At 44.9% G+C, this 23,978-nt stretch overlaps 1 protein-coding gene across 3 annotated transcripts in view; it reads left to right on the forward strand.

Moving 5' to 3' along the window:
* Positions 1-23,978, forward strand: part of NGLY1 (N-glycanase 1) — an 84,908-nt gene that overhangs the window by 15,488 nt on the left and 45,442 nt on the right. For 2 of the 3 annotated variants that reach the window (XM_033930165.1, XM_033930167.1), the window contains exons 3-7: positions 571-736; positions 6,712-6,931; positions 13,713-13,834; positions 14,132-14,277; positions 19,847-19,957. In XM_033930165.1, the coding sequence (XP_033786056.1) occupies positions 571-736; positions 6,712-6,931; positions 13,713-13,834; positions 14,132-14,277; positions 19,847-19,957 (765 nt within the window). The remainder of the gene's footprint in view (positions 1-570; positions 737-6,711; positions 6,932-13,712; positions 13,835-14,131; positions 14,278-19,846; positions 19,958-23,978) is intronic. The other variant, XM_033930166.1, reaches the window with a different exon arrangement.

Raw genomic sequence — 23,978 nt, forward strand, 5'->3', positions numbered from 1 at the left:
CCAGTTCGTTTTGCAAAATCTGTTCTCCTAAATTGCCAACTCTCCCTCCATCCCATTCTGGTTAGCTTGGAGGTCACCCACATGTAGAGAATATGCTGCCTGCTTGTCCTGGGATAAAGCACAATTAATTACCGTAACAGGTGTTATCCAGGGACAGCAGGTAGATATTCTCACAACCCACCCACTTCCCCGTGGTTGGCTTCTTTGCTAGCTATCTGAACTGAGGCCATGCTGAGGAGACGCATGCCTGAGGTCGGGCGGTCCAATCGCAAGCTTGAAGGTCTTCAAGCAAGACTGCTTGCGAAAACGTCCGCTAGGGGGCTCCGTCGGTGACGTCACCCACATGTAGAGAATATCTGCCTGCTGTCCCTGGATAACACCTGTTACGGTAAGTAACTGTGCTTTCAAGCACTTCTAAACTGGAGACAAATAATCCATACTGGTAATAGCAGTTCTACTGATAAACTTCAGGTGAATTAGATAATGATGGGTTTGGCTTCTGAATTTGATGGTTTAAAATCTGCTCTGGAGGTCTGTTGTCATTGCACATAAATGGCTATGTCTTCACAGCAGGCATCTGAAATGAAGTTCTTCAAAACCCTTCAGTCAAACTTTGAACATGTGTTGGTATATGAAAATCCTGCTCTTAAGGAAAAGGCATTAACTGTTATCCCTGTCCAAGAACTGAAAAAGAGAGCTCAACAGAAGCTTGCCCAAGCCACAAGAATAGACCAAGGTAATATTATCTCTTATCATATAACTAAATACTTTTTTTTACTTCAAATTTTGCTGGCATATTCACCACTGCTGGTGTGCACGTTGTTGAAACTGTGTGTTGGGTCTCAATGGGGGTTTCCTGGCCCCTCTGTCCTGAGGTGTCCATTCGCTTTTCAGACCTCTTTGATCCCCATCCAATGAGTCATCCACACTACCCAGTTTACTGTCATCACCACTACTTCAACTTCCCAAGGTATAAGGAAATTTAACCATCTTATCGGTCTGGATTTCAGAGTCTTTCTTCAACCATGGGTAAACATAACCTACTTTGTAACCATGCTCATCCCGATGGAAATTTTGATCTTCTGTTGTTTCAAATCATACATAAATCTCTCCAATTTCATATCCTGCAACTGAACCTCAATATTCTGGTCATCTTTGCAGGACTGTAATAACCCATCACAATACCTTTCTGTATCTGCCATATCTGTAGGAGCAACGATTTAAGATCAAGTTCCATTGCTTCACAAACTTCGTATCATCTTTAAACATAGTTGGCCTTATATATTTGTAAGCCATGTGGTATTATTTCCTGTTTATTCCACCAGAGCTGCACTTTGTAGTTCTAAATGTGCAGTGCCCTAGAGCTTAATGGGGTTTTCTCCATTTGAGTTGTTATATGGGCGGAGGCTGAGAGGAATCCTGGATGTGGTTCAAAAAGCCTGGGAAGAAGAGCTCAGTCGGGGAGGAATCTGGTCAACTATGTACTCACCATGCAGGAGAGACTGAAGAAGGCCGGGGAAGCAGCCAAACTCTGTTTGAAGAAGGCTCAGGTGGGGCAAGCCAATCCTACAACCAGAAAGCTGTGCAGAAAGCCTTCCAGCCAGGAGACAGAGTCTTGGTCCTTCTTCCATCTTCCTAAAGCAAGCTATTATGTAAGTGGCAGGCAGTGTTCTCCCCAGAAATTTTTTCCAGCCGGGTGGCATGAAAAAGTAGCCGGGTGGGGCGGGACGGGGAAATTTGATGGTGGGGAAAATTAAGGGCTCCTTTTACTAAACTGCAATAGCGTTTTTAGCGCGTGCAGAATTGCTGCGCTACACGGTTAGAACTAACGCCAGCTCAATGCTGGCATTAGCGTCTAGCACGTGTGGCAATTCTGCGCGAGCTAAGCGCATGGTAAAACCGCTAGCGCAGCTTAATAAAATGAGCCCTAAATGTGTACTATTTGTATTAGTTAATTATTATTAGTTATTTTCCAATGCTCAATATGGCAGCCTTTCTTAAGGTTTGACACTTGTTCCATAATTTTTTATTAAATTTAAGAAGTATCCAATTCTAGAAGTGAATAATTAGATATTTGCCCTCTTTCAAATGGTATAGAGCAGCGTCTCTCAAACTTTTTTAACTCCGGCACACTAAACGGAGCAAATGTTTTTTGTGGCACACTAAATGCAGCAAATGTTTTTCATGGCTGGAAAAAACTTCTGGGGAAAACACTGTTGCCATTAGTTTTCAAGGTCCAATCACGTCAAAGAATGATGCTTATCTGGGCAGTTGTATAATAAAAAGAATGGATAAGATAACATGAGAAATGAAATTGTCATGAATCAGAGGGATATATACCGTGTAGATCCTAAAAGCAGGCTTGTGGATTAGATATAAACTATGAAGGCAGTGGTGTACCTAGCATATGTGACACCCGAGGCCCATCATTTTTTGACACCCCCCCATCTGTATGAAAAACATGATTTTTAGTAACAATCCACACATCACAGAGTGTACCTAGGAAAAGGCAGCATCTTACATACTGCAGTGAGCAGTACAACAATACACCCATTGTAAAACTAAACAAGCCAGTCTAGTACAGATCAATCCTACACAGTCAATCCTAACTGAAAACCATGTCTTTCGAACACAGAAAACACCTTCGCCTAGTATGGAATATGTAATCACAAACTAACCCCTCTCCCTTTTACAAAACTATAATGTGGTTTTTAGCCATGTTGGTAACAGCTCAGACTCTCATAGAACTCTGAGCAATTACCACCATGGCCGGTGCTAAAAAAATGCTCTACAGTTTTGTAAAAGGGGGATAAAATAGAAAAACGTAGACAAAGGTTAAATTGAACCACCAAGAAGCTGGACTCTGTATACAATACAACACCACAGAAACAGCGATGCATCTCCCCTAAAGCAAAAAAATAAATATAATTTTTTTCTACATTGTCTTCTCTGGTTTCTGCTTTCCTTATAGTCTTGTCACTCTCTTCCTTTCATCCAGTGTACCCTCTCTCTGCCCCTTCTATATGGCATCTTCTCTCCTTGTATTCCCCTTCCATCTCTCCCTTCACCCCTATTATTCTGGCATCCATCTTCTTCCCTTCCCTCCTCCAATGGTCTGGCATCTCTCTCCTGTTCTTCCCTTCCATCTCCCACACGCCCATGGTCTGGCATTTCACTCTCTCCTCTCCCTTCCTCCCATTTCCATCAGCATCTGCCCCCTTTCTTTCCCTCCAAACCAATTCCATCCAGTGTCCTTCCCCCTTATGTCTCTCTCTCCTTTCCCTGAACACCAATTCCATCAGCATCTGCCCCCTTTCTCTCCCTCCACCACCATTCCATACCACCCTGACCCCCTTTTTCTCCCTCTACCACCCTTCTATACTCCTCTCTCCCTCCAAACCAGCAAGGTCCCATGATGACTGCTTCTGTTGCCTCTGCCTCTGGAAGATGTAAGTGATGTTGGAGGGGGTGGGCCGGCAGACGCAGGGAGTTGTGGCAAGGTTCCGCAATGACTGCAGCTGCCAGTCCACCCCTTCCGACGCCACTTACGTCTTCCGGAGGCAGAGGCGGCAAATGCAGTCATCGTAGGACCTTCCTGCACTTCAGTGTGGCTGCCGATTCTGCTTCGGAATAAGTACGGCAGCCGCGCTGAAGTGCAGGTGCCATTTAGAGCAGCTCGGAAGGTTCTGGATCCATCCGGCTGTGTACCCCCCTAAGGCTGGCACCCGGGGCGGTCTGCCACTGTATGAGGGGACAAAAAATAATAAAAAGAATGGGTAACTTGACCGATTTAGACATGTCATACAATTATAACCACAAAAATATGTCATAAAATGTAATTCTAAATTCAAAAGACTCCAGACGAAAAGCAGACTATAGAAAGGAAACCAGAAAAGACCGGGAAGATGAAAAGTGAAACCTGGGAAAGATCTAAATTATTGTTCAAATGAGCTTCTATTAAAACCAAAGAATAAAACCACAGCACTCTGGAAAGTGAAAAAGGGAGAGTAAAATGGACTTAACAAAAAGGTCTCTGCACTGATGAGATACACTCGTACGCAGAATAAATGTGAACACGCGACAGTAGGGCTATGATATTTGATCTGTTGAAAGAGGCACCAAAAAAGTGTCAGCACACTGATAGGGGAGGGGCATCAGGCTGTTAAAACAGGCTGCTTTAATAAATAAATGAAAATACTGGTGAAAAACTAAATAAAAAACCAAAACCATGATAAAATGCCGAACCTGACTGCAAGTGGTAGTGAAAGTAGCATAAGGCACCCGTAATACTGTTAGTGCCAGAGCTGCTTAGAATAAAGAACCGTGCTGTACATGAGGAGAAAAAAAGAAAGAATGAGGTGATAAGATGTAAAGTGCTGGCCCCTCACTGCACCACTTGATAAAACTAAGGAGCGATGTTCTAGAGCAGGGGTGCCCACACTTTTTGGGCTTGCGAGCTACTTTTAAAATGACCAAGTCAAAATGATCTACCAACAATAAAATAAAAAAAAAACCACAAAGCACACTGTACGCATAAAAAATGTTAATTATCATTCCTATTCCAGGGTTTTTCAAAGAGGTCAAAGCAGATGACTCTATGCACTGTCACCTCAGTAACAACCATACAAAAATAGACAAATATACCCCCTCCCTTTTTACTAAACCACGAAAGCAGTTTTTAGCGCAGGGAGCTGCGCTGAATGCCCAGCGCTGCTCTTGACGCTCATAGGCTCCTTGCGGTTTAGTAAAAGGGGACCTTAGTGTAAAATATAGACAGCAGATATAAATTCAGACACATTTTGATCACTAAATTTAAAATAAAATAATTTTTCCTCCTTGTCTGGTGATTTCATGAGTCTCTGGTTGCACTTTCTTCTTCTGACTGTGCATCCAATCTTTCTTCCCTTCTTTTAGCCTGTATGCTTCCTCTCCTCCAGACCTCATTCCCTCCCCCAACTTTTCCTTCCTCTCTCCCTGCCCTTTCTTTCTCTCTGCCTCCCTTTCTTTTATTTCAGTTTCTCTTCTTTCCTTCTGTCTCCCTGCCTGCCCTTTTTCTTTCTTTCTTTCTCCCTGCCCTCCCCCAAGCCACTGCCATCGGGAAACAGGACCCAAACTGCCACCAATAACAGGCCCCAAACCGCCACCAATAACAGGCCCGAAAGCTGCTGCTGCCCCAAGCTCTCCTGCTTCAGCCGACCAGCATTCCTCTCTCCGACATCATTTCTGCTGTCAGGGAGAGGAAGGCTGATCGGCCCAAGATCGCGATCGACCTATTGAGGGAAATGCTGCCGGGTCCTGCCTTTGCAGAAACAGAAAGTAGGCAGGACCTGGCAGCAAGAAGAGCAAATGCTTCACTAACCTGCCTCCCGCCTTAGCCTGTAGCGAACGCTTGCTTCAGGGCTCTCAACATGTGCGTGCCGGCTTCCCTTCTCCCCCCTTCCCCCCGGACATAACTTCCGGTTTCGGAGGGAAGAGAAGGGAAGCCGGCACGCACACGTTAGAGCCCCGGAGCATAAGTTCGCTCTGGGCTGAAATCTCCAAACCGTTTTTTTGGGGTTTTTTTTAATGTTCAGCAGCAGCAGCAGATGATAGCCGGGCACTCGTCTAAATTAGCTGGGCGGACCGCCCAGCTAAAAGGCCCTAGGGAGAATACTGGGCAGGGATCATATGAAATAGTAGAGAAGACTGGACCGGTTAACTATAAGGTGGCCCAACCCAACGAGAGATAGGGCAAATGTCTTCCATGTCAATCTATTAAAGAAATGGATCCTGATAACTGCAGTATTAGTCCAGATGGATGCCTTTGGCCCAGAGATCAGGATCCCTACAAGTTCCCTTTAATGATCAGCTTTTTCTTCCACAGAGAGTTGAGTTGGAACACTTGGTAAAGCAAAACCAAGATGTATTTTCAGGGAAGCCAGGACAAACTCACCTTGCAACTGATGACATTATTTATCACTTAGCTGGGAGTGGTAGTCCAGCAACAGCCCTGTTATATCCTAGCAGCTCAGCAGCAGACTGTGGCAAAAGAAGTTTCTGACATGCTGGAGCTAGGTGTTATCAAGGAGTTGACAAGTAAATGGTCTTCTCCCATCGTGATAGTGCCAAAACCAGATGGGAGCATCTGGTTTTGTATCTGTTTTCGGAAAGTGAATGCTGTCTCCAGGTTGGAAGCATATCCCATGCCAAGAGGTGATGAGCTCATTGAGAAGTTGAGAGAAGCCCAGGTCATCTCTGCTCTGGACCTGACAAAGAAATATTGATAGGTACTCCTTACTCCAGCTGCCAAAGACAAGACAACCTTTTCCACACCCCAGGCCAAATCCATACCCTGTTTGTGCTGTTAAAATCATATTGAGGATACAAATGTGTGACCTATTTTGTTACTTGAATTAAAATAGTCGTCATTGTTTATACAGAATTATTGCATCAGCTCTTTTGTAGGCTGCACTGTAACACATGCTGTGTTGCTTTTCTTCTTCAGCCTTTCTTGTGCTCCTCATTTATGCTGACATTTCCTCCAAGTTCATTTGCTTCGTAGAATTATAATCCCTGCCTTGAAAGTATATACTTTTTTGTAAATTTGAGATCTTTGTCTTTGCCTTTAGACTGCCTATAGTATATGAGAGTTGATATTAAAATACGGAGTACTAGAGTTTCCAATTCTTTGTTTTCCCTGTTATATGTCAGTTTCTTTTCATTTTCTTACAGATACAAATGTAAACCTGGAGGATTTCCTGTTGCTAGAACTCTTGCATTGGTTTAAAAGTGATTTTTTTCAATGGGTTAACAATCTCCTATGCAGCAGGTGTGCAGGAGAGACCCAGTCTAGGGCAGGGTTATCCCCTTCTGCAGATGATCTGAATTGGGGAGCTAATCGAGTGGAAGATCATTACTGTAACACGTGTCAGCTCAGCAATAGATTTCCAAGGCAAGTATTTTATCACTTAATTCATATTTGAGTGCTAGACCCTGACAGTAATTTTATAAATCAACTAGTGTTTAAGCCCGTTACATTAACGGGTGCTAGAATATATACCTGTCTGTCTTTCTTTATTTATGTCTCTCTCCCTGCTCCTGTCTCTTTCTTCCTTTCTTTCTGTCTCTCTCCCTCCTGCTATTTTTCTCTTTCTCTCCCTGGCACCCTTTGTCTGTCTGTCTTTCTGTCTGTCTTCCACCACCCCACTTTCCTTTGCAGAAGCAGCAGTGATATTTCCCTTCCCCTCCAAGTCCCTGTGAAGTAGTAGCAGCATTTCCCCCCCCCCATTCCCTTCTCTCCCCCCCACTTTTCTTTGCAGAAGCAGCAGTGATATTTTCCTTCCCCTCCAGGTCCCTGTGAAGTAGTAGCAGCATTTTCCCCCACTCCCCATTCCCTTCTCTCCCCCCACCACTTTCCTTTGCAGAAGCAGCAGTGATATTTCCCTTCCCCTCCAGATCCCTGTGAAGTAGTAGCAGCATTTTCCCCCACCCACCCCCCATTCCCTTCTCCCCCCCCCACTTTCCTTTGCAGAAGCAGCAGTGATATTTCCCTTCCCCTCCAGGTCCCTGTGAAGTAGTAGCAGCATTCCCCCACACCCCCCATTCCCTTCTCTCCCCCCCACTTTCCTTTGCAGAAGCAGCATTTTCCCCCACTCACTCCCCATTCCCTTCTCTCCCCCCCCCCTACTTTCCTTTGCAGAAGCAGCAGCGGTATTTCCCTTCCCCTCCAGGTCCCTTCTGAAGCAGTAGCAGCATTTTCCCCCACCCTCCATTCCCTTCTCTTACCGTGAGCTGCCCTGCTCCGTTCAGCCCCTCCTCCTTCCCTTCCTGCGGGCTGGCCTGCTGTGACTGAAGTTTTTTTTTTCGGCGGCTTTTCCCGTGGTGGCTGATCTTCATGTAAAGAGCAGCCTGCGATGGTGTCCGGCTTTAGCGAACCTCGCAGGCCGCTCTCCAACTTGGTAGCACGTTCCCTCTGACGCGATCCCGTGCGTCAGAGGGAACGTGCTACCAAGGTTGAAGAGCGGCCTGCGAGGTTCGCTAAAGCCGGACACCATCGCAGGCTGCTCTTTACAGGAGGATCAGCAGCAGCAACGGCGGCGGCAGCGGCGAGTTAGGGCGGGAGGTGTGTTCTCTACTGAGGACACGGGCAGGGAGAGAGCTTGCCTGGCTTCCATGGTGAGTGAGGACGGGAGGAGGGGAGTGGCTGGGGACCCGAGCATGCGCACTCCTGCAAAGCCACGGACCTACATCTCACGGAACAGGGATTACAGATCACGCAGGTCTGAGTGCGCATGCGCGGCTAGCGTTTTATTATTTTAGATTTTGTACATAAACACTAAGGATCCCTTTTATCAAACTGCACTTGATGTTTTTAGTGCAAGCCAGTGCGGTAAAGGCTCTGACGCTCATAGAATTCCTACAGAGGGTCGGAGTAAAGGGCCAATATTCTGACTGGCGGGGAGTCACGAGCGGTGTGCCGCAGGGATCGGTGCTGGGGCCGCTACTCTTCAACATATTTATCAATGACCTGGAAACGGAGGCAAAGTGTGAGGTTATAAAATTTGCAGACGATACCAAGCTCTGCGCCAGAGTTAGGACCAGGGAGGAGTGTGAGGAACTGCAAAGGGACCTCGATAAGCTGGAGGACTGGGCAAACAAATGGCAAATGCGCTTTAACGTAGATAAATGCAAGGTCATGCACATAGGGAAAAAGAACCCGTTGTTCGAGTATAAAATGGGGGGGAGATTGCTGGAAGACACAGGACTTGAGAGAGACTTGGGTGTGCTAGTGGATCCATCCATGAAACCATCCGCACAGTGTGCAGCAGCCTCGAAGAAAGCCAACAGGATGCTGGGCATCATCAAGAGGGGCATATCAACCAGGACGCGGGAAGTCATCATGCCGCTGTATCGAGCGATGGTGCGCCCACATCTGGAATACTGCGTTCAATATTGGTCGCCGCACCTCAAGAAGGACATGGCAGTTCTTGAGAGAGTCCAAAGGAGGGCAACAAAACTGGTAAGAGGGCTGGAAAACTTCCCATATGCTGAGAGGCTGGATAAACTGGGGCTCTTCTCTCTGGAAAAAAGGAGGCTCAGGGGGGATATGATAGAGACCTTCAAAATACTTAGGGGCATAGAGAGGGTGGACAGGGACAGGTTCTTCAGACTAAAAGGGACGACAGGTACAAGGGGGCACTCAGAGAAACTGAAGGGAGATAGGTTCAAATCAAATGCAAGGAAGTTTTTCTTCACCCAAAGGGTCGTGGACAAATGGAATGCGCTCCCGGAGGAAGTGATCCGGCAGAGTACAGTACAGGGATTCAAACAGGGATTGGACAGATTCCTGAGGGAAAAGGGGATCGTGGGGTACTGAGGGAGGTGCTGGGGTGTTGCATAAGTATAGACAGCTCACCAGGTCGTGCAGGTGCAAGGCCGGAGGGTTAGGACATTGATGGGAAGATAGGACTTCGATGAGAAACCTAGGGAGCAAGGGGGCCCCTTCTGGTGATTAAGGCAGGTCATGACCTGTTGGGCCGCCGCGGGGGCGGACTGCTGGGCGGGATGGACCTCTGGTCTGACCCAGCAGAGGCACTACTTATGTTCTATGTGCCGGAGCACTTACCTCGCTGTCCTGCTAAAAACTTCTAGTACAGCTTGATAAAAGGGGGATAATATACATGGGTAAAAAAACTTTTATAAAATATTGATCGGTATAAAACTATGCATTATGTATGATATGATTGTGCATACTTTACTAGTCAGTGGTACAGGGGCAGAATTTGGGCAGAACATGAGCAGAGTTCATAGGGGTTCATATAGATTATAAAATATGCTAATCTATATACAGACATTTCCAGTAGCTTTCTCTGCCACTTAGATTAATAGTTTTTAAAGACTTATGAAAGGCAGTTCTATAACTGTGTGCACATGCAGTTACACAGTCCTTATATGCCTAAGTATACTCTGCTATTCGGTAAGGGCATACTTATATGTAACTGCAAGGGGATAAACAAGTAGATGGAACATAGGAAGGGTATAGGCAGGGCTGCCCCTTTATGCACAACTAACAGAATACCGTTAACTAACAGAAGACTTCAGTTAATACAAAATATGGCAGCTAAGCTTATTTTTGGGAAACTCAAGTATGATCATGTGTCCCCTCTGAGAAAGCTTCACTGGCTCCCAGTCCACTTTAGGATCCAGTTTAAATGTGCATGCATAATCTTCAAGCTTCTCTGTGGAATATATGACCCTTTAGTCCCCTTATGTTAGAATACCTTTAGACCTCCTCATTTGAGGAATACACAGAGATATAAACCATCTTTCCCTTCCTTTAAGGGAATCAAGTCTGCTGGGAAGCTTAGTCAATCTTTTGTCTTCAAGTTAATAGAGATCTTGAATGGACTTCCTGACTCTATTAGACTGATAGGCCAGCTACAACTATTTTGTAAAGCCCTGAAAACTTTGTTGTTCTCGCAATATTTAAACGGCTTAACTATAATATCAACGAAATGATAATCCTATAGCTCTTACTTCTCTCATGTTCCTCTTACTATGTACTCTAGTCTTAATTATATGTGAAGCGAGTCGAACTCCGTTGGGAGATGATCCGGTGTATAAACTGAAGATTAGATTAGATTTATGTCTGCCACTGTGATTTTATTGTAATATTTTTAAATGGAATCCAAGTGCCTAGATGCTATTATAGAATAGGCACTCCCCACGCAGCATAGGGTGCCTAGTTATAGAACTGCCCCCATAAGGGCCCATATGTCTTCAGAAAATTGCATTTAAGTGGGCACTTACTCTCCTGCTTAAAGTAATTGCCCCACCCTATAAAATTACGCTCGGGGGATAATTTTCAAGGCCATTTCTGTAAGTAAAATGGTATTGTACACTTTAAACTTTTATAAAAATCATCTTCCTTACATGTGGATAAAAGTATGTACATAGTGTAATTTGCATTTACTTCTACCTGTTGTAGGAAGAGAGGTTCCTTGATGGGGGAGGGGTTTGAATGGGATTTGGAAGGGGAAAGATTAAAAAAGATCAGAAGAGTGGTGGCTCTTTAGAATGTCCTTCTCATGGAGGGTGATAGAGGTACAATATAAGTAACTGAATTTAAAGCATTGCAGGTTAAATACACTGAATCTATAGTGTCAAAAATATTGAAATGAAGCAAGGAGGGGGGCTAATCTGTATGGAGTGGCAGTTATAGTCCTACAAAGCAAATTGCATCAGTCCTCCAGAAGCAAGGGAACAATTGCACTGCACTACAGCCTCAAGAAAGTATGGTGGTAACTTGAACAGAGCAGCAGTTACAGCTCTAAAATAAAGTGCTCTTAAAAAAAAGTCATCTGATGGCATCCTGGCTCCATAAAGTATTGGAAAGCCACTATTCTGATGGATTTTGATTACAAGTGATTTGGAAAGTGGGATGGAGGACACAGGTAGTAAGGGAGTTGTTTGGATTACATTTAGAAATTTTGGGGACATATTTACAAAGGTGATGTCTAATCTAAAAAGACTAAATAGGTCTCTTTGATTCTTTATCTGACAATATTTACTATTTTACTGAGTTATGCATGTACAATATGTTCACTCAGACATAGTATCTGCATAACATCAACAGCTATTTCCCACAGAACTGCTCTGGGGCCTTCCCTCTGCTTGGTCCCACCTTCTAATGCAACTTCCTGTTTTGCGAAGGCAGTACTTGGCAGAGATAAGGCCTTGGAGCAGACCTGTGGGAATCGCTGTGTCGGATGCATCAGTGAAGGAAGATAGAAGCATTGTGCAAGGAGTAAAGGAAGGAGAAAGGAAGTAATGGACCTGCAGGGAGGAACTGGATGGAGGGAAGGAAGAGAGGTGCTGGACCCTCAGGGGGGCTGGAGGGAAGGAAGCAATGTTCTGGACCATGGGGGGCTGTTGGAGAGAAAGCAGAGAGGAGCTAGACCCGTGGGAGGGGGGCTAGTGGAGGGAAAGCAGAGAGGTGCTGGACCCGTGGGGGCTGTGGCTGGAAGGAAGAGAGATGCTGGATTCGCAAGAGGGGCGGGGGTTGGAGGAAAGGCTAAGCTCCTAACCTTTCTCCCACTCAAGTCTGCCCCTTTTGCTATACACTTTATATGCTCCTATATATAAGAGTTTAGTGAAATTTTTAGTAAAAATTTATGCACTCAACACTAGTAAATTTTCAGAGGAGCTAATTTATGAGCATGACTCTCAAAGGTAGGAACATGAGCCCTTTGAATATTGGGCACTTAGGCATGGATTCTGTATAGGGTGCCAGGTCTCAGAAGCTGCCTAAGCGGCTTTTGAGAATAGCACACAGATGGCCTATACAGAATCGTCCTATGCCTCCTAACCACCACAACTCTCTAACTGGTGCCCATGTTACAGGCACCGGTTAGAGAATCGGTTAGAGCTGACCGCAGCAAGGGAATCTCCCTGCCACAATCAGTTTAGCGGCCTCAGCAACCCATCTTCCCCCCCCATGAAGACTACCGGCAGGAGGGATGCCCAATCCCTCCTGCCGGAACCACCCCACATCCATGCAAAGATTGTCGGCAAGAGGGATACCCAATTCCTCCTGCCGAACAACCCCCACCCCTCCGCAAAGATTGTCGGCAGAAGGGATGCGCAGTCCCTCCTGCTGGAACACCCCCCCCCCCCAAAGATCGCTGACAGGAGAGATGCCCAGTCCCTCCTGCTGGAACCCCCCATCCCGAAAAGTAGCCCACCCGGATCCCCCCACCTGAACCCCCGTACCTTATTGAGATGGCCGGCCAGAGACAACCTTCTTGCCTCCAGTCGGCTTGCCCGCCTTCACTATAATGGCGAGCCTGCCCCTTCAGGGTGCATCATGGGATGCACTGGGGAGGGGCCTAAGGCCCTGATTGGCCAACCGGAATCTTAGGCCTCTCTCGCAGTGCATTCTGGGATGCCTAAGATTCCGATTGGTCAGATCCCTTAGGCCACACCTTCATGGGGCATCCCTCCTGTTGATGATGGTGACGAGGGAGGTGTGTACGGCAGGAAGGACTGGGCATCCCTCTTGCTGGTGATCTATGCGGGGATGGGGGGTTCTATCAGGAGGGATTGAGCAGGGAGATCTCTTGCTGTGATAAGCTTATCAGCTGCGGCTGCTTGAAATGTAGGCCTAAGGCCACTTCTAGGTGAAACCATGCCTAGCCTTAGATGAGCTTATGCAACCTTACACACCTCCCTAGGTTCACGGAGGTGCCTACAATGTAGGCAGCCTGTCCGGGATGATTTTATTTTTTAAGCATGTGTCTCGATTGGTGGTTAGACAGCAGTAGGCCACCTAAAATCGGGATGCCGTTTATAGAATTTGCCCCTTAATGTCCTTTCCCCTTTTATTCTTGCTTTTTTTTCCCTTGTTTGTAGTTAATTGTCTTGCTTCCCATTTCTCTGAAATTGGAGCTAAATCCTACTTATTGTTGAGATTATGCTAGTAAAAATGGGTGATCTGTAAATGTATATGGCACAGTATTGCAATCCAGCCATGAATCCTGCATCATCCAGAAGACAAGATGTAGGGAACTTTGCAGCTTGAAATTAATGCTCCTCAGCTAACAGTTGCTCAGAGGAAAAATGAAGTAGTTGTGTAAGGCAGCCTGACATGGAAAAGTATAAAAACACAAAACTTTTGATATCTAAATAAATTCTACCAGCTATGCAAAACATATTGCATTTTATTTTACTCTCAGGTATAATGATCCAGAGAAACTTCTGGAAACTAAAAGAGGGCGCTGTGGAGAGTGGGCTAATTGCTTCACTCTGTGCTGCAGAGCTCTGGGCTTTGAAGCAAGATTTATCTGGGACTCGACAGGTATTTACATTCTAAAAATGTGTTTGTTTTAACCTGTGGTAAGGCTGCTTCAGTGACACCTACTTGCCTGATGTAGTATTCATGATTATAAGATTCCTAACTGAGTTAAGTGATATTGGGAATATAAAAAGGGGAAAAATCTCCAGATAGTTATAAATGAAACTTCATGACACTGCAGCACAAGAGGCCAGAATGTTTAAGCTGGAAGCTCAGAGCTGCTGAAATAAACTGCCAGTTGAAAAGGACAATTAGAGCTATGGATGCAATTCAGTGGTCCTCTCTTCTCCTCTACTGCAGATCATGTCTGGACAGAGGTATATTCTTCAGCTCAGAAGAGGTGGCTTCATTGTGATCCTTGCGAGAATGTATGCGACAAGCCTCTTCTGTATGAGATTGGATGGGGAAAGAGAATGTCCTATATCTTAGCATTCTCCAAGGATGAGGTATAACCAGAATTTGCTAAGACAATGAAGAAAAAATGTAACTAGAAGAAAAAAGGAAAGAAAACTTTTCTTTTAGTTGGACACTTCAAGGGATCAGAAATCTGACATCTTTATAGTTTCCGACACCTTTAAAGGATGTTGAAATTTTTATTAGCACTTTTACATAGAGGAGGCCTGTGAGCTCCTGAAAGTTTAGGTACTTCAGATGTGTAAAGAGCAGAATTTTTATTTTGTATACTTACCTTTGTGATCCACTAAGCATGACTATTTCAGACTAGTAACAAAACAATAGCTGAAATAAGTAAACACGATGTTATGCTTCATAGATTTAATCCTGTCAAACTCATTCAGGAGGTATTTTAACTTGGCTGTCTACAAAACAAACTACAGTACATTGAAATTCCCCTTCTTACTCGTTTTAATGGCTATATAGTATTACATCACAGAAATAGATACCCCAGATGGAAAAAGTAACTTTTAAAGAGAAAGGAGTACAGTGGTACCTTGGTTTACGAGTGTACCGGTTTGCGAGTGTTTTGCAAGATGAGCAAAACATTTGCAAAATCGGTGCCTCGGAAACCGAGCATGGCTCGATTTACGAGCACCCCCCCCCCGCAATCCGGCGACACCCCCCCCGACATGATCCGACCCCCCCCCCGACACAATTGGGCACCCCCCCTGCCGCTTCTTACCCTCATCTGGGCACTCTTGAAGACTGGCCCTCGTCTGCTGAGCCTTAAGCATCTGAGCATGCTCAAGGCCTGCAAGTTCACGTTCTGAACGTGAACGTGAATTTGCAGGCCTTGAGCATGTTCAGATGCTCAAGGCCCAGCAGACGAGGAGTCCGATCTTCTAGAGTGCCCAGATGAGGGTAAGAAGCGGCGGGGGGGTGCCCAATTGTGTCGGGGGGGATGTCGGATCGTGTCGGGGGGATGCCCAATCGTGTCGGGGGGGGTCGGATCGTGTCGGGGGGGTGTCCAATCGTGTCGGGGGGGGGGGGTCGGATTGTGGTGGGGGGGTGCCGGTTCGAGGCAGGGGGGGTGCCGGATCGCAGGGGGGGGCTTCGAGGGGAGCAATGCCGGTTCTCGGGGGGGGGGGGGAACGCATCAAAGCGAGTTTCCATTATTTCCTATGGGGAAACTCGCTTTGATAAACGAGCATTTTGGATTACGAGCATGCTCCTGGAACGGATTATACTCGTAATCCAAGGTACTACTGTATTTTCTCATTTGGGGGAGTTCTTCTAAGTCTACCCTCTAAACCCCAATGAGCCTATCAGAATTGCAGCAGAAACAAGCATACACCTCTTCAGAAGTAGGGAACTTGAAATAATTCTGATGTGATTGAGGAGTAAATAAAGAATTCAGTTGGTGCACGTAAAGCAAAAAGTCTGAGATTATGGCTTAATTGAAAGATTGTGTGTTCATTTAAATGGTGTACATTGCTGTATCTTACATTTGTATAACCATATGTTAACAGGGGGAGGGAAGATGGTCATAAGCATCTGGGATGAGGGTAAGTGAGGATGAGCCTTCCCAAAGCCACATGGCCATTGTAGTGAAAGTTCACTGCAGTTTGGACTGCAAGAGACCCTTAGCTTTCTATCTGGAGCAGACTAAAGCCCTTAGAAAGTCCACTTAGGGTTTTTTTTCTTTTTACATTAACAGGATGGGGACTGCCATCAGTAAATGCGCACTCTCGAATGAGCTAGCAGACTGCATCTTACTTATGCTCAGCCTGGGCTGATTCTGCAGGGTCATGTCGCAGCTCACAGTGTCAGAGCCATGGCTGTCAGTTGCCCACTTGAGGTCAGCTGGTCCAAGAACAACTAAAGGGAAAAGTACTCTTGATCTAGTCCTTATTGGCATGCAGGACCTGGTGCAAGGGGTAATGGCAGAAGGCCGCTAGGCAACAGTATCAAATTTGTCATCACTGGAGAGAAAATGATAAAAAAAAAATCACTTCTGTAGCACTTCATTTTAAAAAGGGAAACTATGACAAAATGGGAAAATTTAGGAAAAAAGTATGGGTATTATTTTAAAAACTCATTTGCAAAGGCCTGATAAAGTATATTCTCCAATGACTAAACTAAACTAAACCTTAGGCTTATATACCGCATCTTCTCTATACATATAGAGCTTGGCACGGTTTACAGAAAATTAAAAAGAATACAATAGGAATAGGGATAATATAGAGGGAAGTGAAGATCACAATTTTGAAAAAAGCCAAGTTTTCAGAATAATTGGAGAGATCCCAGATCATATAACTGGACAGGAAAATTATTCCAGCGCTCAGTAATTTTGAAAGGAAGAAACTTCCCTAATTTTACAGTATAGATGACACCTTTCAATGTAGGAAAAGATAATTTAAGTTTTTGAGTAGGTCTGGTAATCTCAGATCTTGTACAATTCCAAAATAGAGGAAGGAAGGAAGGAAAGATGCCATGCAAGATCTTAAATGTAAAGCAGGCACATTTGAAATAGACTAGAAATAATTGGGAGCCAATGAAGTTTTAGCAAAAGCGGAGAAACATGATCAAATTTACTTTTTGCAAAGATCAGCCTAGCCGCAGTATTCTGGATCAACTGAAGTCTGAAGACTTTTCTTAGTCAGGCTTAAGAAGACTGCGTTATAATAATCCAACCTCGAAAGAATGATCGATTGTACAAGAACAGAAAAATGTTGTTCATAGAAGCAGGATCTCACTTTCCTCAGCATATGGAGACTAAAACATTAAGATGGTCATTGAAAGAAAGTGTTGAATCTAGGCAGGACTGGGCAAATTGGTGATTAATACAGGCTTTAAAGATGCACAGTTAACATCCCGAGGAGATTTTTTAAAAGGGTAATTTCTAGTATGCACCAGTACAGGGATTCTAAGACCAGGACAGATCTCACTGTTACTGTTCAAACCAGATATATTGGGAGAAAAAGATTTCGCACAATGCATGGTATTGAAGAATAGAAGAAATAAAAAAAGAAAGGAGCCAGAAAGGTGGCTTCATGGTGAAGATTAACAAGATCCACAAAGGCCAATCTATAAAGTAATAAAGTTATCAAAGAAAATAATAAAAAACTGAACTAACCAGTTCAGACACAGTAAAACAACACTGAATATAAAAACAGGATAAAAAGGCACCAGCAAGTAGAACAGGGCGGAGCGGCTCTCACACCGATGTAAAATGAAGTGTCGGCTAGCGTGGAATCAGCTGCAGGGAGGTGGAGCAGACTCTCACCCGGACACACATAGCTGACAATCTTGAGCAGAAAGATGAAAAAGTGCTCCTGCGCTGTGCTTTAAACTTGCACAGCGTCTGACGTTAGCAGCAGAGGGGTGGAGCAGGCTCTCATACCCGGGACACACACAGCTGACAGTCTTGAGCAGGAATGACAAGCAGGACAGATTATTCCTCACACATACGAGTAGACGTCAGCTGATGGAGGCCATGCAGGAACTTTTCTCCAACCTCTTTTCAACTATAAATTTAAAAACTAAGCAGTACAGTTAAGTGTAGAGATCAGTTGCAATATAGGGGAGAAAAAAAAAAGAAATCATACAGTAGTATTAGAACTCAGTTGGTTCCAGAAGTGTAATTTCATCTTGTTCACGTGGATATTTCAATGGCCAATGATACCATCGACCATAGAATATTAGTTGTTAGTACTGAAGGCACTGTATTAGATTCTTGAGTAAATGAATCATAAATATTCAGGTTGGGGATTCAGATTCTGTAGGCTAGGAAGTACATGGGGGGTTCTCCAGGGTACTCTTCCTTCACCACTACCATTAAGCTCTATAAGCTTTTAAGAGTTGAATGTTTGTTTTTATATTTATGCTGATAGGACTGGATTCTGTATAGGATCCATTAGGAGCCCTAGTCAAGTATGCCTAATGATGCCTAACTTCAGAAATTGCACACAACCTTTTTTTAAATTGGTGTGGCGATTGGCTGAAAACTGGCCCGTTCAATCAAAAAAAAAAAAGTTAAATTAAGAACATAAGAAGTTGCCTCCTCTGGGTCAGACCAGAGGTCCATCGCGCCCAGCAGTCCGCTCCCGTGGCGGCCCATCAGGTCCATGACCTGTAAGGTGATCCTTGTCTAAACCCTTTAATCCCCCTTGTCCTTCTATCTATACCCTTACATAACCTATCTCTACCTCTATCTATATCCCTCAATCCCCGTATCCTTCAGGAATTTATCCAATCCTTCTTTGAAACCCAGTAGTGTACTTTGTCCTATCACAACCTCCGGAAGCGCATTCCAGGTGTCCACCACCCTCTGAGTGAAAAATAATTTCCTAGCATTGGTTCTAAACCTGTCCCCTTTCAGTTGCTCTGAGTGCCCCCTTGTTCCAGGGGTTCCCAGTAGGCAAAAGAATCTGTCCCTTTCTACCTTCTCTATGCTCTTCATGATCTTGAAGGTCTCTATCATGTCTCCTCTGAGTCTCTGCTTTTCCAGGGAGAAGAGCCCCAGCCTTTCTAACCTGTCTGCGTATGAAAGGTTTTCAATACCTTTTATCATTTAGGAGTTTTGTGCAGAACTCTTAGGATGCATAGTGATGCTTAATGACACCTACCTGAAAGGTAAGCATGATTATGGACGGAGAATAGGCCTGGTTTACTTAGGCATCACTAGTCATCGGAGACAAGCACCAGTAAATTAGGCCAGATAAAACCTGGCCTAATATACCAGCACCTACCTCAAGGATGCCTATGTTTTCTCTATATTTGCAGCTAGGCGTGATGCTATAAATGGCGCTGTGCAGTTGACTGACAACTGCATGGAGCAGCTCTTATAATACAAGCTCACTTAGGCGCCATTTATAGAATCTGGCCCATAATGTACAGGTGTTTATTGGTTTGGACAGAGCACAGCTGCAAATATAGAGAAAATATATGGTTTTTTGAACACAGTTGGAAAAATAGTTGAGAGCTTATAAATGTAATGCTCAGTGCTGCAAGATCTGAGGTTTTATGGATATCTAAACCTAGTGTGGCAATGGTACACCTACAGTTATTGATGAATGGTCTAATATTCCTCATCGAGCCAGATGTGCAGAAACAGATTTCTTCTGTGATGAAAATATCATTTCATATTTGGCTAAAATATTATCCCTAAAGAAATAAACATGATAGATTTTGATTTTGAGTTTTTGTAAATATTGTAAGGCATATTTTTAAATCATGTTTCTGAATTGAGGTCAATAAAATTCTGAATTATAAATAAATAAATCCCAGGTAGACTGTACATGTATATGTGAGTTTTTGGAACAATATGGGGTCTTTCTTCAGTTGTCTTGTGTCTGATACCCAAAGAATGGGTTTGTTTGCTCTTAGAAGCTTATAAGTATTTGAATAATGCTTCTATAGGTTCAGTAAAAGCCTTCACAATCTACAAGAATCCCAATTGCTCAATACATCTTAGAACCCTGATTCCTGCTTGTAGAATTCAGTTTCTCAGTTGGTCTCTAAAATATTCGATATGTGTAATATTTGCTTTGCATCTGAACAAGGCTGAAATGTTATTAGTGACATGCATTTTTTTACTTGTTCTGACTTCTATATAAGGTAACGGATGTCAGCTGGAGATACTCTTGTAGACATGAAGAAATGCTCTCTAGAAGAACAGAAGTCAGAGAAGCATGGCTACGAGAAACCATCAATACTCTAAATAAGATGGTAACTTATTTTTTTGTGTTCTCTATATAACCAAAACAAATTATTATTTTTTTATTGTCCACCCCCTTTTCCTAGACCACTCCAGATGCTTGGGTTATGCTCTCTACCAGCAGGGGAGGCTGAGAAGTACTAAACCATGGTGTCATCAGTTAAGAACCATGTGCAGCCGATTAGCCACTCATTATTTCTTAGTTTCCAGAAGGTGGTAGATCAGTGTTTCTCAACACACAGTACGCATACCCCTAGAGGTACGTGAGCTGCTTGTGGGGGTACGCGGTGCTGGTCTCCCACCCCCTTTCCTCCAGTGGCATGTCCCTCTCAAGCCGAAGCTGACTCAGAAGGCTTCCCTCCAATGTTGGAGCTGACGTCGAAGGGAAAGCCTTCCAGGTCAACTGGGGTAGCCCCACAGTCAGTGCAACACCAAGCTAACTCCAGCGATGAAGTGCCCTCCGTCTTCTTCCACCCTCCCACTGCCTGTCAGGGAGCCCGGAGTCTATACAAGGCCCAGCACTGGCGCTAACTTTACTGATGTAGAGCCTTCAGTCTATCTGCTTGTGAAGCCCTGTTGGCACTGCCACTCTGATGAAAACATGTCAAAGTGGGTGGAGCTGACAGAGCCTTCCCAAGCGAATGGACGTGAAGGCTCTTCATTGAAGTTGGCGCCATTGCCAGGCCCTGAGTGGACTCCAGATTCTTGGTAGGCAGTGATAGGGCGGCAGAAGGAGGAAGGTTAGAGGAGGAGAAACACTGCACTTGCCAGGGGGGATGGGGCAAGGAGAGAGGGAGCAATGTTGGACTGAGGGGTGTGGGGAAATGGAAAGAGTTGGTAAGGCTGGATGGATGGGTGCAGAGAAATGCTGAACATGGATGGAGGAGAAGGGATATGCGTCTTATGGGATGGAGAGGAAGAAAGAGGAGGAAATGCACATGGATGGAGAAGAGGGAGGGGGAACTGAAGAGAAAGGGAATATATGCACATGGATAAAGAGGAAAAGAAGAGAGGAAGGAGGTGCACATGGATAAAGTGGAATGAAAGGAAATAGAGGAGATGCACTTGGCTGAAACGGAAAAAGAAGAGGGAAAAAGATGCATGTGGATGAGGAAGGGAGGGAGGGGCATGAATGTGGGACAGAATGGAGGGAGGGAATAGAAAGAATGACTTGTTGGTCAAGAGTAATTAAGAGGGAAAGAGATGGTGCACATGGAGAAAGGAAGAAAGAGGAAAATTGTTGGGCATAGAGAACAGTGAGGTAGAGATCCATTGGGAAGAGAAGGATGAGAGGGAGAAATGTTGGATATGGTCGTGAAGAGGGGAAAATGGGACAGATTGAAAGGGATGCAAGGGGGAGGAATGTTAGACATAGTGGTGGAGGGAATGGAGAGAGAGAGATGTGGCATGTGCTGGAGAGGGGTGATGAAAGGAGAAATGTTGGGCATGGGGTTGGTGGGCAGTGGTGAAAGATGTTGCACATAATCCAGGGGATGAGAGAGAGAGAAGTGGGATAGATTCTCTCTCCCTCCAGCAAAGGAGGGAATGAGAGAAAGGGAGACATGTTGCCAATGGGGATGGAAGAGAGGAAGAAAAGTTGGACTCATGGAGGGACAGAGGGAGATGTTAGTTGGGGAAGGGAATGAGATCCGGAGGGAAAAAAATATTGGATACACAGAAGGAAGTGCAATCAGAGACTAATAAAATCACCAGACAACAAAGGTAGGGAAAACTATTTTATTTTCAATTTAGTAATAGAAATGTGTCAGTTTTGAGAATTTATATCTGCTGTCTATTTTGTACTATATTTGTCTATTTTTCTATAGTTGTTACTGAGGTGATATTGCATATTTTAAAGTCATCTGCCTTGATCTCTTTAAAAAAAAAACCAAATATACCGTATTTTCACTCATATATCGCACCACCCATGTAAAACACGCACATGGGTATAGCGCGCAGGAAACTGTAATTTATGTAAAGAAATTTTTATATACCGTGCACACCCGTATACCACGCATGCCGCCCCGACTCTCCCGTCGCCGCCCGACTCTCCTTTCGCCCGCCCCGACTCTCCTCTCCCCCTTGAAGTCCTGTCCCCACCCTGAAAGCCTGATGCTTGCACCCCCCCCTGAAGGACCGCTCGCACCCCCACCCCGAAGGACCGCTCGCATCCCCACAGCCTCCACCCCCCATCATGGAGAAGCTCCTACCGTTCTCCTGCTGCTTCCTCTGCCGGCGGTCCCGGCCCTTCTGTGAGCCCTGCTCTGAAATGCTTCCTCTTCCGGCGGTCCCGGCCCTTCTGTGAGCCCTGCGTCTGCGCTGCTTCCTCTTCCGGCGGTCCCGCCCTTTCTCCGCGGGACCGCCAGAAGAGGAAGCAGCGCAGACGCAGGGCTCACAGAAGGGCCGGGACCGCCGGAAGAGGAAGCATTTCAGAGCAGGGCTCACAGAAGGGCCGGGACCGCCAGCAGAGGAAGCAGCAGGAGAACGGTAGGAGCTTCTCCATGATGGGGGGGTGGGGAGGCTGTGGGGGTGTGAGCGGTCCTTCGGGGTGGGGGTGCGAGCGGTCCTGTGTGGGGGTGAATCGGACGTCGGGGGGGAACTATGTTAAAAAAAACATAAAACGCGCTCACGCGTATAACGCGCAAGGTTATGCACAGTTTGTAAAAATCGTGTATAATGCATGAAAATACAGTAAATTATAATTACCATTTTCTCTGCATACAGTGTGCTTTGTGGGTTTTTTAAAAATTTTGTGGTTACCATTATGTATTGGGATTTATTTTATGTGTGTATATGAAAAATGAATGGAAGAAATTGCATTACAATTAGTACTATTATTATGTGGGTGGGGTCTGTGGGGTACTCTTGATATTTGTTAGACTTAGGGAGTTAGATGACCACTGCAGCCTCTTCTCAAGTCTGGTAAGAAAGTTATTTGTTTAGGTTTTTCTGGAGATGGAAAAATGAACAAGAGAAAAAAGCTAGTGAGTGAGGCTTAGGGTTAAAGGAATCTGGTCATTCTAGGAGCCTTGGAGTATTATACCTGAGGAACCCAGGCTCCCCCACCCCTCTTCCCCAAGCACCCTATTTTCTTGACATTTAAGGGGTAGCTGTTGTGTGCCTCGATCCCTCCCTTGGTCCCTTGAGCTGAGTATTTTCAATTAGTATATGGTATGCTTTTGTCTGGAAAGGGATTGGGACTTGTATACAGTCTTTTTGTAGTTATACAACCACCCTCAAAGCGGTTTACATCTTATTTCTTGTTTATGTTTGTGGAAAGAGAGTGTTTTTGCTTGCTTGTATTGGTCTGATGTAGTGCCCAACCCACCACACCCACAATGTGGTGTCTGTTCAGCACAGTCAACGAGCTAATATAGCAGCACAGCCAGAAAAGTCAAACTGTAGAGTTTTGGAAGTTTTTTTTATGCCTATGATTGGAAAGCAAGGCACAGAGAGTTTAATCCTAGGTGCATTTTCTGAGCCTTTTTCCTTACATTTTTGGAATTGAAATTAGAGAATCAGAAAACCTATAAAAATATAAATTATACCTCTGAACTGATTTTTATAAGATTCATATGAGTTTGAGTATCTAATGAATGTAGTTTTTGAACATTAGTGTAACGCTATTAATTGAGAAAATAGAAAATCTGCCATTTTCTGGTTGTGGAAAAATTTACCTTAGTACGTGGGAAAATCCCGCATAAGGACACACTAAGGCCAACTTTTCCCTAAGTGTCAGTGTAATATAAGTCACTGCCCCTCTTCCTTGATAGCATTCCTTCACAGTGTCAGAGCCACCTTAAAACTTGCAGCCCTGCCCAGGGGAAAAGTTACATGGGAGGGGTGGAGCCATGAGGACATGGTCCATGAAGTATAAAAGCTCAGGACACAGCTAGGTTGGAAGGCCCAGAGGGAAGCAGTAATGCCCATCTACAATTGCCTCTACCACCTATGTGTGAACTGCAGCTGCTACTCTCAGGTAGATCACGTTGCCTTTACGATCTTGTTCTTCATGCCTCCTGGAACCAGGCC

This window comes from Geotrypetes seraphini, chromosome 2 (assembly GCF_902459505.1).
Source record: "Geotrypetes seraphini chromosome 2, aGeoSer1.1, whole genome shotgun sequence".
Taxonomy (NCBI): Eukaryota; Metazoa; Chordata; class Amphibia; order Gymnophiona; family Dermophiidae; genus Geotrypetes; species Geotrypetes seraphini.